We start from the raw sequence: 16,764 nt of genomic DNA on the forward strand, positions 1-16,764 counted from the left end.
GGCATGTTTAGAGCGACACCATTAGGTAAAATATATAAACTCAGCAAAAAATAAATACCTGTTCATGAGGGTTGCCTAAACACACAAATGATATTTCAGAAAGATGTGACATTTTTAACCCTTTGAAACAGCCCCTGTTTAAGGCACTTCCAGTTGTTACAGGAAGCTGAAAGTAAACGCATATCCTCATTGGAGTTAACAACTACTAGTCAGGCTTCATTCCGGGCCTACTTTTTGCACGGTCATTGCGGTCAGACCGAGCGAGCTACGGTCAAGTGTGGCACCTCGTTGGACACGGCACGGCCTAGAGACTACAGTGATGCCATTTTCGAACACTTTCAGTGTTGATTTCAGCCTGTCCATTTGGTGATGGTTCATCACTGTTTAAACTTATTGGAAATGGACAAAAGTTAGCCATCAAGTCAGCGTCCATCAGTCAATAAGATATCATTCTGATACCAAACTGATACATACTGACAGCAAACCCACTTTGTCCAACTCATTTAGAAGCCAACTAACACATATTTCAGAGCTGGCCCAAACTTCACATAGCCTTCTGTTAAAACCATAAAAAATGTAAAACACGTAGTTATGTTCTAGCTGCAAACCTCGCTGCGGCGACCCCAAATCCCGAGTTTCGACTCGGTAGGTCATTCGAAGCCCGAGCAGTGACCTTAATTGGTGCTGAAATTTCACTTTTTCCGGGCGTTGTTGCGGGGTCCCTGAAAGAGCAATCGGACAGAAATTTTAGGGTCCGTCTCTTGGGGGGGACTGCAAAAAAAATAGTGGAATGTAAAAGGTTATTAACCGGTGCATATGCTTTTAACCGGTGCATATGCTCTGATTCTGTGCTTTAAAAAAATACATTTACCCATTTTCATTTCGGGTCCCTGAACTGGTTCCAACCCCTGGTTTGTAGAACTTATAGTTTTAAAACCGAAATGTACTTTACGAGGGTAGTATACAATATTATGTGTATTTTATAAAATGCCACCAGAGGGTGTCAGAGTTGAACAGGTTAACATGCACCTACCTGCCTGCTCCATACTCTGGCGACTTCTGTCAATTACTCCGACGACTGTCTATTAAATAGGCTTCTATCATAGAAGTCAATACAGCCTTGGCTTCAAGAGGCTGTTGGTCTACATTGTGCACCAAAGTCATTGATTTATCTGAAAAATCTTGAAGAAAGTCCCAAGCATGCGACATACCACTTAGTATCATTAGTTGAAATCTAAGGGTTTAAGTAATTCAATTTTACCAACAACACGCACGTCACACTATGCATTCCGACCATTACTAAAATATTTAACATTTGGAATGCGGACAATTAATATGGAAGCCCCCACAGACCTGAATAATTTAGACTGAATGGATCAATTATATACCGGCATAACCAAATAAAGCTAATTTAATCCTATTTCCCCACTATCCGGATTTGAGGGGAAAAAACAACATATTGTGACATTCATAGAGAAATGAAACAGGTCAGAAGGACAACATATAGGCTAGTTAACCATATCAGAACCCCTTTATTGGCCAATGTTTTTGCCACACATAATAACCTACAATTAACTTCTTAAAAATAAACGTTTTGAGTTGGAACCAAATACGTTTTTTCAGAGGGATGCCATAGGCCACGGGTTTCTCCAACCTCTCCTTGGGGAGTCCCAGCCATTCCATGTATTTGAACTATTCCACAGCTAGCGCAACTGATTCAAATTGTCAACGTATCATCAAGCCCTTTGACTAAGTGAATCAGGTGAATTAGTTCAGGGCTGCAACAAAATTGTGAAACATCTGGGGGTCCCAGAGGACAGGTTTGAGAACCACTGTTGTGGCCCTCCAGGACTGGAATTGAATAGCCCTGCTATAGGGTGTTGAGCCTTATTTGCATATTTCCCTGGTTGACTTTCGAGTGAAGTTTAGAGTGACCAGTACCACTCACATACTTAGATCGACATTGTATCTGTCCCATTATGCAGTCTCTGAGAGCACGGGCAGCTCCATTGAAGCCATCTCCATTTTTAAGTACATTTTCTTCTTCTACTACTTCAATGACTTGCCAAACAAACTGAAAGGGTGTATACGACCACTTGGAGTATGTTGTTTGAACAGGTATGGAGCCACGGTTGGCGATTTATTGCCACCTGCAGCTACGCAATGTTTGCTCACAAGTATTAATTCATTGGCAGATCCTCCTGTTGATCTGGATGAATTATGCAATCCTTCCTTAAACCAAAGGAAGTCCCACCCAGTTGACTATTTCAAAATGGTGAAAGTGCTCAATGGCACTGCCCATGCTAATATCGGCTTTTGAGCACTATAGTCCTCTATCCATCTCTATGGTACCACCCATGACTGTGTTTGCTTGTGACAGAGACATCCTTGTTGCAGTCACCCTATTAATTAGAATGACTTTCACCAAGTGAGATTCAAAATGAACGTTGTCATTAAAAACACATTTTAGAAAATACACATTTAATAAACTTGTAGTTCACAGGCCACATTAGGCCTGCAAGTCATATCATGCTGGATTGCAATGTGGAACCCAGCCAGAGTAGGGATATCCAACATTTAGCATTTTCATTCACCCGCAACCTGCATTCAGAATGACTGCCAGGGTTGGGAACTTTAGGACATTAGACTAAATAATCTAAACTAGAACAACCATTTCAGTTGCAGGTACAATAAGACCAAGTAACAGATTGGTTTAGTTTAGAAAAATGTATGTTATTTATATTTGAGTAGCATGAGATTAATTAATTAATCAATGTACATGCAAAAACCTAGATATTCTACAAATCAACCTGCAATAGAACATGCTGGAAAATATGATATGGACTTGGTTTTGGTTCAACTCTGGTAATGAACACAAACACTGCCCACTGGGCACAGATGTCAATTTGATGTCCCACGTTGGTTTAATGTAAATTCATTGAACATATGTTGAAACAAAGTTGATTCAACCAGTGTGCCCAGTGGATGGGGTTATTTTACACCACTGAGTGTTAATTTAACTCCTGAATCACTACAAATCAACACTAGTTAACACTGGCCAATTTGCTGTCTGCTATGAAAGGGACGCACACATCTGCATTTCAAGAACCTTTAAGAATTCTGAAGAACCGCAGATACCACGTCAAGAACCAAGCACTTAACTCACTTAAATAGGGCAAGAGTTCTCCAAGGATCCTTAAGAGTTGAGAAAGAACCATTTAAGAACCTTCAATTTTTTCAGTGTAGATAAAGATTGAGTACACACCTCATCAACTCACAATACATTTTGTTACCAAAGAGATTAACTTTAGGGACACAAACAGGTTTATGATTTTTAAACCTGGGCCTCCCGAGTGGCACAGCGGTCTAGAGGCGTCACTACAGACCAGGGTTCGATCCCAGGCTGTGTCGCAGCCGGCCGCGAACGGGATACCCATGAGGCGGTGCACAATTGGCCTAGCGGCGTCTGGGTTTGGGGAGGGTTTGGACAGCCGGGATGTCCTTGTCCCATCGTGCTCTTGCATCTCTTTGTGGTGGGCTGGGTGCATGCACGCTGTCTCGTGTCACCAGTTGTAGCGTTTCCTCAGGCAGATTGGTGCGTCTGGCTCCCGAGTTAAGTGAGCAGTGTATCAAGAAGCAGTGTGTCAAGAAGCAGTGCGGCTTGGAAGGTTCGTGTTACAGAGGACGCATGGCTCTCAACCTTCGCCTCTCTCGAGTCCGAACAGGAGTTGTAGCGATGGGACAAGAAAAAGGGGTAAAAGCCCCCCCCAAAAGGTTGTTAAGCCAGTGTGTGTGTGTTTTGGGGAGTATACAATCATAATTGTCATGCTCATCAATTTGTTCAATGTTTTAGAAGTTTATTTCCACAATTATTTTTAAAGAAATTTGGCCATCAGTCCCTTACTCAACATTAGGGGCATGGCGCCTCTGTGTAAAATTAATGACCAGAAATAAGTCTACACTAAATGTTATATTTGAAATATTGATGTGTGACATATTGTTCCTGTCAACTAGATTGTATAAATAAATAAAATAAAATACCCCATACAGATATAGATGTGATGCCCTGCCGAGGGTGAAAGTTTTCACATATCTTTCAAATAGACTGTAAATAATGGATATTTTATACGCATTTATTGAGAATCTGTTCAAACAGCACTCCATTTCTTGATCAACTTTGTTTCACCATTATTCTCTGCAGTCTGTGTTGCCCATAGAATAAGAATGATTCATGATTCTTCATTCTATGGCACTGGCTTCAGGTCGGCCTTTGTCGTGTTTGCCTCTGTGATGAGTGAGTCAAACCACAAACTCATTCTCACCTGGTTACTGCTCGTAAATAACAGGAACTAGTCCTGCAGCCGATGGGTGGATTAAATTAGGAGAGATTTACAACGTATCACATGCTTTGGATTCACCTTCTGCTAACACTAGCATAACTGCACGCTATATGATGTAGTCGATTGCTTGTGGTTGACTGTTCTGCAGACAAATGCAAAAATATGCACATACTGTAAAAAGCCCTTTTCAAACGAAGTGATCGAAAGGATGGAGTGGGTCTTTAATGGACCTCTTGGCATCATCTACTAGCACTGTTACAGAACAGTGACTGGTAATTATTTGCCGATGGCAGTCTGAATGGGGTAAGAGGACACTCATTTGACAACAGGTGCTGTGGTAAGAGAACACTTACCTAACGACTGGTCCTAGTGCCATGGCAATGGCACGTACCTGACTGACCTGAAGAACCATGTAATGTTATAATGGGGACAACTATTAATACCCCTTTGAGCTCTCCAGGTTGTTCCATACTAAGAAAATGAGACTGAGGTCTTGACCCTTTTTTCCCTTATCTTTATTAATTTATCGCTTATTTGAGGTATTTTTTATATTCCCGCTAAAGGGCATCTGCATTGTAGCTGTATATTAATTAGATCTCCTACTGCTTAGTTTTATTTTCTTCAGTCTGCTTACTGTATTGGGATATCTGCCATTTTCGATCTGTATTATCCTGAAACCTTTGGAACTCGTTCAATAAAACAACCTAAAAAACAGCAGGAGCTAAGCTGCAGGGCATTTCCTAATTAGTGTTAAAGTGAGAGAGCCTCCAGAGGAGATTTCACACCATCTGGTGGTATTCCCCTGCTTCCTGTGTCAGAGGACTCATTCAGCTCTGGCTGCAGTGGGCAGCACCCTGCATGAATGGCACTACTCTAGTCATAAGTGGATAACCAGTTATGTGCATCGCATGATACACATTTAACAGCACACAGCAACCTAGCCCGTGTCCGTTGTTAATGCCTCATTCACTTCTAATTAGTGGGGAGAAATCACCTCCTATACAAGCTTCATCATGATGCCTCTATCTATGAAAAGCTAAAGAACTTAGAAGAACAAATCTCAGAGTATATAGTATGTTCTCTAAAATGCTTATGTTAAGAGGGTTTTTTCCATCCATGTGACCTGACGAAGACAAACTCTGGGACCTAGTTATAGGCTATAGGGCTCAGAGTTTTCCCTGGTCAGGTGAAGTGTTCAGGAAAAACTCCTAACCTATAAAGTCAAAAGAGTAATGGACCAACTATTGATCCTTGGGGGACACCAATCATTAGATTCTGATACAGATTCTGTGTAATACATGTCACAATTCTTCTCTCTGTGCTGTTATATTCCATACAGATAGACAGAGGGTGATTTTTTTCACACATCTTTATTAAATAGACTTTTAAAGAATGTAATGTACATTTTAGACAGCTTGTTTTATATAGTATTATTAAAGGCTTAAATGAGACTTTGGTCAAACAGCACTCAAAATCTTTTATATTAGTACTCTGATTTCTTTACATGAACACTGCAATCAAACCAGGACACCTCTCTTCACGGAAGGCCCTTCACTAAACAAAGTGACAAGTAGACTTAAGAAACTAGCGATAATAACAAAAATCAGCACTGAATTGATAGTAGAAATTGATGAAAATATAAGACTGTCAGAATGTCATTCAGTGCCAACAAGGAGAAAAAAACATTCTCACAAGGTTGTTTAGTGTGCTACCAATGTATGACATAAGCAATACCAACACTTTTACATGTGGTGACGTCTTCAGTGTGACTCTTTCATGGCTTTCCTCATCAACTGCTACATGGGTGTACACCCCCCTTATAGTGCTCAAGTACATACCAGTGCTCACAAGAACCATCTACAGGGGACATACACACAGTACAAACAGGCAAATACACTTCAGGAGCCTGAGGACAAGACATCACAAATACATAACCTCAAACAGACGCCTCATTCTTAAAGCTTCCTGGAATGTTCAGATACATTCAAGTCCGAATATAAGAACATTTAAACATATATAGTATATATGCACACAAACTCATATAAAAGTGTTTGAAAGCCAACACTCCTGGCTTTAGCAAAATACCCATGCTGTGCAAATGGATTTTGGGTTGAGTTGTCTTTTGACAAACGTATATAATTGTCTCATTTGTGGGACAACATTGGTCTTAATATATTGAGAAAAAAAACAACATAAAGGTGATCACAACTCTATTCCACCATTATTATATATATATAAAAATTATAATAATTCCATCTCCCTCAGACATTATGTACACATAAAACAAATGTGTGGTTGCATATTGTAAAGTATTCATATTGCACCTCGTACAAAAATAAGATATTAATTATTGTTTGCCCACCAGGTTTCAAACACAAAACAACAGGAAAGCATCCTTCAACACAAGTGTCCCAGTGCTCTCATGAGTACTATTGTGCAATTGTCTGAGACTTCAAATTCACCAAATACATCAAGGCCATGGGAGAGCAGAACCGTGTCACCCATTCCAAGTGGTGAGGAAGATGGACAAGGCATTAAGGTTAGCATGACAACCTAAGGCATATTCACTTTAGTACTTTTTACGACCTAAACTTACATACCTGGTTCCTTCTTCTTCAAGGGCACTCTGGCACACCCCATATATTCCCCATCCACCCACTCAAACTCATGTGCACTATGCACAGTACATACTCAGTAAATTACATGCATACACCCCATCTCCTAATGTGTACTAACTTCATAACTTAGTGTTTATTAAAGGGGAAATCTGCAGTTGCTACATCCATTTTTGGACTCCTATATTAATGATATAAACCCATAGATTTTTGAAGAATATGACTTATAAATATACCTCATGAGCTTAGTTCAACTGTCGTACCCCATCAGAACCCAAAATATCAGTTTGTTTTACTCCAATGTTTGTAAACAATGTAAATGTAAACAAACACTGTATAGCCTCAAAACATGGTTAAAACTATACATTTGATATCATGGATGGTCAGTCCTTGAATCCATATTTCTGTCTATGAATTTAAGAGAGGTTACATTTCTCCAGGCCCATAGCTGCAGTAAAGAGGTCAATGGGATGCAGATGGTGGGGGATAGAAGGAGGATGCTGGATTGGTGCAAATCCAATCAATCAATCTGATCTAGCAAAGTGGATATTTGTCAAATCCGTCATGATTTATGTATTGTAACAGGCCCACAATGTGCTTACTAAAGTGCCACTTGGATATATTAGTTGACAGCCATACAAGCATTATACTCCGATTTGTACCTAAACATAGTGTGAAATACACATATAAACAATAGCTTAAATGTAGACTAATTTTGATTCTGGCAATGAGGGGATTTGGGATCTTTCCTCCACGCGTTTCAGTGGCATTTCTATTGTTTTGGTCAAGCTTGATTGACCTCTTTACCGCATGTATCCCTCAGCTTTTTACCAAAACAGAGTCGGGGTGGCAGCTTTGATATTGTTTAAACTGCAGATTGGCACTTTAAGGCATTCGGCACACATTCACACATAAATCCCTTCATACACATAAAGCCCATAGTAGTGTCAGGGACACTACTACTGTACATATAAACTTTGGCATACTCCTGTACCCTTCGTAGATTGTCAGAAAAATAAGTTCTTAGACACTAAGGTCGGCCTCTCCTTTGTGTGAGTGGTCCTGGGTTAGGGTTAGGTTCCTGGGAGGTGGTGGGTGGTGGTTGTTTCCACAACGGTCCTCCTCAGGCTGGCTGCTGGGGGTTAACGTTCATGTGAGGGGGGTGGCCCAGGAGCCCAATCCTCTGCTTCTGTTTCCTCTGCTCTGTCATCTGCCAAGGGGGTTGGGGGTAGGAGGTGTGACAAGGGTTATGAACTCTGGGAACCCACCCCACCCATCACAGCCAACCCCAACTCCACAAAACTTTCTCCACAACCACTCAACAGCCTGGAGCAGTGAGATTCAAACATGTCTTCTAGTCAATTCAAATGGCCCCTATCCACAGGCTTAATGTTTTAATAAGGTTTAATAAGCAATATTAACCTATCCAGTCATCTCAGATCTACATGAATGCCAAGCCAATTAGCTGTGCAGATGAGACTCACCTGCTCCTTGAGTTCCGTGAGCTGTCCAGACAGGTTACACACCAGCCTCATGGCCGACTCCAGCTTCTCCTGCAGGTTCCTGATCTCGTTCTGCTCGCCCTCCGCATCACTACTCACCAGCGACATTGCACGCATCCGCGGGAACCAGTCCAGGTTGTGCTCCTGTAAATAAGAATTTGCTCTTAGTTGCACAACTGAATGCATTCAAATGACATGGGTCTTCCATGTTTAACCCAACGCCTCTGAAGCATAAAAATGTGTTGAAGGCATTGAAACATAAGAGAAAGGCTGAGGGTTAGCAACACAATCCTCCATGGAACTGTATTTGTGTTCTACACTTTGATTTGAATATGACACCAAACTGAACAGTACGGTATGACGACCAAAAATAATGCACACCGAACAGTAAAACCTGTGACTCTCTAAGAGCGGACTACTGGCATCTCAGGTCTATCATAAAGGAATACAATAATTTACCCCATTCCCTTTCAAGTGTTTTCATTGTCACAGCTTAATCTGTTTTGGGGTTTGACAACAGTTCATGTTAAGTCTTGTCCCTCTGCATTTCTGTTTGTCTCATCCTGTGAGATCACAATGTGTGTGAGAGGGTGGCAGGTAGCCTAGCGGTTAAGAGTGTTGGGCTAGTAACCGAAAGGTCGCTGGTTTGAATCCCTGAGCAGACTAGGTGAAAAATCTGCCAATGTGCCAGTGAGCAAGGCACTTAACCCTAAATAGCTCCTGTAAGTCGCTCTGGATAAGAGTGTCTGCTAAGTGACTAAAATGTAAATGTGTGTCTATCATCTAGTGTGTTTGTGTCATTCAGTCACTCAGTGTCATTCAGTGTGTTAGTGCCATCTCTGTCAGTTGAGGGCGGAAGGGCAAATGGCTACGTTGAGGCGTGTGTGTATGTGTCACGTTCTTCTCTCGGACTCAGTACACACTACATACACACAAGGTCAACAGAGGAGGCATTTAGGTGCTGAAAGGAGAGTCAAGAGAATAAATATGCAGGCAGCCAAGGTCAGCAGCTAGTCAAGGAATTTACCTGAACAAACAACAACTCTATATAACAACTCTATATATCACAACTATAATACAGTATACCCTAACCATGCAAACTTCAGTCTACCCCCAGGACAGGATGCATGTTGTAGTGTACCCTATGCACTCATGTAAGTGGGGCAGCCTGGTTATATGCTGTATCAAATGACCTGTTAGACATTGTGGTTTGAGTCCAGAGCCGGCAAAGGCCTGGTGTGTGTTTGTGTGTCTGTCACCTTGATCATCTCTGCGACGTAGCTCTCAGGGCCGGTGTACTCTGTGGAGTCCTTCACCTTGACCAGCACTATGAAGAACAGGTAGTGCCACATGTTGTGCTCCTCCTTGATGTGCTCCTCAAATGTCACCGTCTTGTTGTCAAACTTGTCTCTCTCCAGACCTGTGATGAAACAAAACATGCGTGCACATATACACACACTTAGGAATGCTGTCAATTAGGTCAATATGACAGAGGAACTGGTGAATGCTAGGGGTATTATTAATAAGGGTTCTAGGATAAACTATGGGTTTGTTGTAACGTTAATGGGTTACAGAGTTAATGTTTACAGTAAATTCATTGAGCTGTATCTACAGATATTTTCTTTAGTTATTTACATATGTAATTGTATTAGAATTTGTCTGTTGGCGATTGAGAGAACTATATACATATTTTGTTGTATTGGTTAGTATTGGATTACGCTTTGACTGCAAGCTCCAGAATGGCTTGTGACAGGAAGTAGAAAGAGAATGCGCCAGTTATGTACAAGTGATTATCCTGACATTCGCTAGCAACTTTCTTTTGTTTTGTAGAATCTAAAAGTTGTTAAATGTTAACGTTAACAAGTAGTATTACAAAAAGAAGCTATCATTTCAAACCCCACGTCCCAAGTTATTACTTTGAAGATAGTTATTCTATAGGGTTCGGGTTACGATAAAGATCTTAAATCAATTCATCGAGGGTAAGCCATTGTCGTCCTTCCAAGAAAAGGAAAATGTGACTTCCTGAAAGCAGAGGAGCACTTTCAATCCTGTGATATAGTGTTGTGTTTAACAAGCATCTGGCAGAAGCATTTTGACCTTTCCTGTGAACAAAGAACCCTCTCTCAGTCTGATGACTAAACAACATTAGTCTTCCTGGACAGACTGGCCATATTCCCAGAATCTCCAAAATATGAAAATGATCATGTGAATTTAGGGAATGCGTGGGAAAGTGTTGTCATTTTAGATTTGATCTAACTAGGCCAAAATCCTCCGACACCTGTTTAGGTCCTGCTACTACAGTAGGTGTATTGTCATTGAAATCATGAATAGGGATTCTATTCATGGACATACTGTGTACTGGAAGAGGAACAAAGGGCAAGTCTGACTGTTACTTCAGCGGCTGAGAGGAGGACCAGGTCAATGGCTTGAGCAACCACCTCGCGCACTGTGATGGGATACCATCTTTCTAATCTCTCTCCAGTCTCTTCTTTGTCTCTGTTCCCCCCAGGAAACCATGGCGATGGTGAACCCCTCTGGTCAGGACTCATCTAACGCGTGTGAGTCATAGACCAGCTCCACATACATACAGCTCAGAAACAGACGAAAACTGATCCAAGGTCATACTGTGTGAGAACTGTCCCTGGACTAATTATATCTGCTGCCCACTGGACCCCACTACTTGACTGCCTAAGAGAGAATAAATGTGTGATGGGCAGGCAGAAATCCTCCATGACTCAGTCTTCTAGAGAAAGAGGGAGGAAAGAGGTGATGCAAGCAGTAAACTAACATTCATACAGGAAGGTCAAGCTAAGGACGCGTCTGCAGAACTTGTGCTTACTCATGAGGGTGTGTGTGTATATGTGTGTCTGTACTACCTACATACTCCGGTCATGCTCAACCACCGTGACACCATGTAGTTTATTTAGAAATAGAAAAAAGTAACCATTTAAGATTATCATGTAAAGTATAACTAAATTCTGCACGAATCTGCCAATTTTCTAGAAAACAAACTGAGAACAAAACTATTCAGACTAAATGTCTACCCCAGGCAAATGACTAGTAGTTCTGTTCTTCTCAGTCTAGAGACAGTGCAGCCATGTCTCCTCACCACAGATGAAGCAGGTGGTCTTCAAGACCTCTTCCTTCTTCTGTTTCTCACTCCTCAGGTCTGCAAAGGTATCGATGATGACTCCGAAGATGAGGTTGAGGACAATGATGATGACCATGAAGAAGAAGAGCAGGTCATAAATCACCCTGGCCGCAAAGAGAGGCTCCTAGAAAGAGGGGGGGAGGGGGATTGGAGGGAGATGAAAGGTTTTAACTTATAATACATGTTAGGAAGCATTATAAACTCCAGGTCACGACTTGTACTGTACAAGGGCTGTGGAGGTAACGAAATCTCACGGTAATTGACCGTTAATTAACAAACACATTTAGCATCTCCTGACTTCCACACCTAACCTACAAAGCCACTGATGCAGACCCTTGGAACATCTACATTTATTAAAGTCTAATAAATCCATGTAATATAGCCCACACCTGCACAATAAACCTATTATTTATTTTAGACAGGTCTAAAGAAACATGATATGAAGAAAAAGTAGTCTATTTCAGAAGAACAGAATAGCATACTCTGAGTTGTCCTTATGTTAGGTCCTGATATGGCTTTGCCAAATGACTGTGGGCTACACTAGTTAATTTATCAGACAAGATTTTGTTAGAATTCCATGGCATCATTTTATAGTATGAAGAACACAATTGAACAAACCTGAATAAAATAGAAAGGATATTTTCTCCAAACGATTTGAGGGAGTGCGCAGATATGGCTACTCTGTGTTGAGCATTAACAAATTAATAGGTATTCCTATATGCCTAATTTAGAGTTATTAATGTAACTTTAGTTGTTCTACATACGTTGGGCTATATGTTTCGATTTTTTATTACATTGTAAGGCTGCATGATGCGACTAATGATGATTTGAAAAAAGTTGCTTGAAAGTCATGAGCGCTGCTTTGTTTTTAAGCGCAGGCTGTAGACACTTCATCAGTCTGTCATTTACAATTTGAAGTACTTGATAATGCTTCAAAAACCAGCAGCATCCCCTTTGTGTGGCCGTAATGCACCTTAAAAATCCATGCCATTTGCGTCCTGTGGTCGATGTGCCCTTCTCGCTGAGTGCTGTGCGCTCCGAATCACCTCTCACTCACATGGCTCTCCATCACGTAATCGGGTCTTTCTCAAAGGCTACAAGTGAAGACAGACATCGGGGATGCAAATTCCGAGGTGCATATTGAAGATATTGGAAGAACTGTCCACATTTACTTTGATGAGTAGGCCTAACGAACAGCAAAAGCACTAGCCTATGTCAATCTACTATCCCCTATGTCAACCTATTCTATTATGTGTAAGAAATAAATATTCCTAACATAGTCTGGGACAGTTGTGGGAGATAGATCCCCAAATAATACAACCACTAGCATCAAAAATTTTTTTTACGCAATGTGGCTGGCGCAACAGATCAGAACATTTAGCTTAAAATGTTCATAAACTAATAGTCTATTACTTCACATTATAAGCGTAATAATGTGCACATGGTAGTAGGCTATAAGCGCGAATGCTCCATTGGCGGAAAATGCCATGATCAAAAGGGACCGCCAATGCAATTATGCATGTAATGCTTTAATTATACAAGGTGCATTTTTATGGTGAAAATGATCTTCCCCAAACTTGAAACTCACGCGCTACTTACGTATGCTAGTTAGGCTCTACACCCCTTGTAAAGCGGATTAATGTGCTCAATTTGGCCAAACCTTATCAAAACATATAGGCGTTTGGGCTAGGCTACATGATTTGTGCGACTATGATTAGAAAAAGTCACCAAAAAAAGGAATAGTTTCTTATGCTGGCAAGCGATAATATATAATTCACAATTAATAGGCTAATATTGTCACCCATCAGACTATTATTGATGTAATCATGTCTTTACATATACTACATTTGTTTTGATTTAGAATGGACCATTATCATGCACCTGTATTGAAACAAGGGCAGGGGAAAAAATACATGTCATCTATGCACATAAATAGCAAATGGAGGACGCTTTTCATGTGGTTCATTTTCATCCCAGCCAGGTAGGCTACACACCTGTTGTAAAGAAAAGCAATGTGATTCATATTAAGACAGCTGAGAAATAAATATAGTAGGCCTAGCCTATAGAAAGCTGATGGGATCCTCTTTTTAGTAGAGGCCATCACTCTGTTTTCTCGTGCAATTGCATAGCCTATAGAAATGCTGCGCAACATGAGCTCATGGGAACCCATGAAGTGTTTGATTAGAGGGACAATAGAGTACTGAGTACCAGGAAGTTAACAAGTCTGGTAGGCTACTAATGACCATCAGCAACATCAGAGCTTGGAGAAGACTAATTACCGTGACTAAACGGTCACGTGGAATTTGACTGCCTTCATGACTGGTCACCGCAACAGCCCTAACTGTAGAAAGTGACACAGTGCGGGTGTACAGACTAAACCAGGGATGAGCAACAGGTTTTTGGTCCAGCACACTAACTGCTCAACCTATTAAAAAAATATTTAACTGCTCGAATACAATAAAATAATAAAGGTCCATTTAAATCAATGTAAACCAGTATTAGGTGATTTAGGTGTGGACTGGACATACTGTGACCCTTCAGGATGGCATTGCCCACCTGTGGATTAACCACATATAAGACTTAACACAATATAACACAAAGAAATGACACATATAACACATAGCACAATAAGGTCAGAGTAAAGCCAAAATGTTAGACAGTGAAAGTGGGGCCTGACCCTGGCATGTATCATACTGGGCTGACATATGATGAAGAGACCTAGTTCAGAAAGAGTGACCCATACGCCTTGTTCACAGTGCAGGACTTAATGGTCAAATCAGTTTTGTTTTTCAAATCCATTTTGGAATACTGACTTTCCAAACAGCAAGAGACAAGTGACCAAACCGGATGTGTGCGTGTTCAGACAGCATTCATTTGCTGACATGGCTACACCAGTTGTCATAGTAACGACAGGTGTGTGCATAGTGGTGTAGGCTGATAGGAAGCCTGAGCATCACCACCAATCACCTCAGAAATTATGTAGCAAGCTAAGGTGACAACAATGCCTGCCATGGATGTTACCCAGTTGCTTTGAATGTTCATAATCCTAGTGTAAGCCTCAAAGGATAAGGTGATCCAACTTTCAAATCAAATCCTTTTTGGCTAGCCAAGGCAGTCAACTAAGTTAGCTAACTAGGTAGCTGTTCAGCTTTCTAGCACATTCACTAATTTGTTGTAAACAATTAACAAGTTAATTAGCTACCACATGTTCTTGTCAAACTGGCAACATAGTAACTAGCTAGCAACAACATAATGCCAAACAACAGTCTAAAAACCACTTGAGGGCAAATAAATCAGATGATGTGACTGTTCAGACACAAGTCACATCGCCAGGAATCAGATTTGTATCTAACGTCAAACCACCTACGAAGGTGGTTTGATATGTGGCTTGAAATATTCGATTCCATGAGCTTTTTGGCTGCTCAGACTTCAAAACAAAGTAAAAATTGAGTTGGATATGCAAGTAATTGGGATTTTAGTCACTTCAAACTGCCAATGACAACACGGCTATAGTGATCCCCCGGGTTGTGTTCATTTGAGTAAACAACTGAAAACGTTTAAAGACATTTTGCAATGGAAGTGGAAATCTGTTATTAGACAGGTCTAGGTTGTCCCTCTTTGTTTCAGTCTGTTTCTTCCATTTGGTGCCTATAATGAACATGGCCCAGGCTTTTACATAAAGGCAGAACGGGAGCATTGGTTATGAACAGGGGTATAGCCTAATCTGCCATGTGTGTTGATGTGAAACATAAGAACACAAGTGCAAGCGGCCAGATGCCACACTGTTACGACAACAAGAAACAGTTACGCAAACAGGCTATAATGTCGGTAACCTAACACAGGCTCTTCTCTCTTCCAGCACCTCTTTTGGACCGTAACAAGCATTTTATAGCTCCAGAGGCAAAGATTAAAATGTTCTACACCATAAAACCTCTGGAAAACTTTAGATTTCAGAGTTTCTGGGTGAAGCTTTTTTTTTTAAAGAAACAGAAACAAACTGACATTCATTTCAAATGTAGGCTACAGGTCAAATGACCTTCTTGGGAGGCACCCAGTGATTGTGTACCGGTTTATGAAAGGAGCAGACATTTCTCCACGATGCTCTATGTCATCAGCCCTGGTCTGACAGAGTTCAGAGAAAAGCTATTTCCAGACCCTACTGATTCCCACACAGGGAAGAAGGCCAAGCAGATGGAGGGGGTTCTGAGGAAATTATTGCAAAACCTCAATGTGGGGGTGAGGTTAGGCCCATGACCACCGCAAATGACTGCTGATGGCACTCCCCCAGAGCCTACCTCCATCCCACCGTATCGTACTGCCCCGTTTCACCCCTCAGAACGCCTCTTCCCCAGAGCTAAACAACCGTATCAAATTCTGGATCAAATTCTGCACGTGTTACATAATGCATAAATCAGTCTACCGGTCAGTCTGCCTATGTTGAATGTATTTTAAGACATGATCTTGGTTTATTATGGTCTGTAACTTCCCATCAATTGATGTAACCTATGTTGTAGTTAGATACTGACAAAGAAGTTAGTACAACATGTCGATCATGTCGTTTATAGTTGCAGCACACAAGAAGTTAGTACAACATGTCGATCATGTCGTTTATAGTTGCAGCACGAAGACGTTAGTACAACATGTCGATCATGTCGTTTGTAGTTGCAGCACACAAGACGTTAGTACAACATGTCGATCATGTCGTTTATAGTTGCAGCACACAAGACGTTAGTACAACATGTCGATCATGTCGTTTATAGTTGCAGCACACAAGACGTTAGTACAACATGTCGATCATGTCGTTTAGTTGCAGCACACAAGACGTTAGTACAACATGTCGATCATGTCGTTTATAGTTGCAGCGCACAAGACGTTAGTACAACATGTCGATCATGTCGTTTATAGTTGCAGCGCACAAGACGTTAGTACAACATGTCGATCATGTCGTTTATAGTTGCAGCGCACAAGACGTTAGTACAACATGTCGATCATGTCGTTTATAGTTGCAGCTCACAAGAAGTTTGTACAACATGCGTTTACTGTAGTAACACATGCGCAGAAAGTACAGTTGTTTAGCTACAGGAAGAGGCATCCAGAGAATCTGGTTACGCAGCCACTCCAGTCTATATACCAGCAGCACTTTAATGGTTCTTATC

General features: G+C 41.1%; 1 protein-coding gene across 4 annotated transcripts in view; it reads right to left on the bottom strand.

Annotated features, from left to right (window-relative positions):
- Window positions 1-5,691: 5,691 nt before the first annotated feature.
- The window catches only part of LOC118388636 (inositol 1,4,5-trisphosphate receptor type 1), a 160,874-nt gene continuing 149,801 nt past the window's right edge, over window positions 5,692-16,764 (bottom strand). For all 4 annotated transcript variants that reach the window (XM_035777898.2, XM_035777897.2, XM_035777896.2 and 1 more), the window contains 4 exons: window positions 11,567-11,732; window positions 9,717-9,877; window positions 8,440-8,601; window positions 5,692-8,165 (listed from right to left, as the gene is read on the bottom strand). In XM_035777898.2, coding sequence (XP_035633791.2) covers window positions 8,079-8,165; window positions 8,440-8,601; window positions 9,717-9,877; window positions 11,567-11,732 — 576 coding nt within the window. In that variant the 3' untranslated portion in view covers window positions 5,692-8,078. The remainder of the gene's footprint in view (window positions 8,166-8,439; window positions 8,602-9,716; window positions 9,878-11,566; window positions 11,733-16,764) is intronic.

This window comes from Oncorhynchus keta, chromosome 10 (genome assembly GCF_023373465.1).
Source record: "Oncorhynchus keta strain PuntledgeMale-10-30-2019 chromosome 10, Oket_V2, whole genome shotgun sequence".
Lineage (NCBI taxonomy): Eukaryota > Metazoa > Chordata > Actinopteri > Salmoniformes > Salmonidae > Oncorhynchus > Oncorhynchus keta.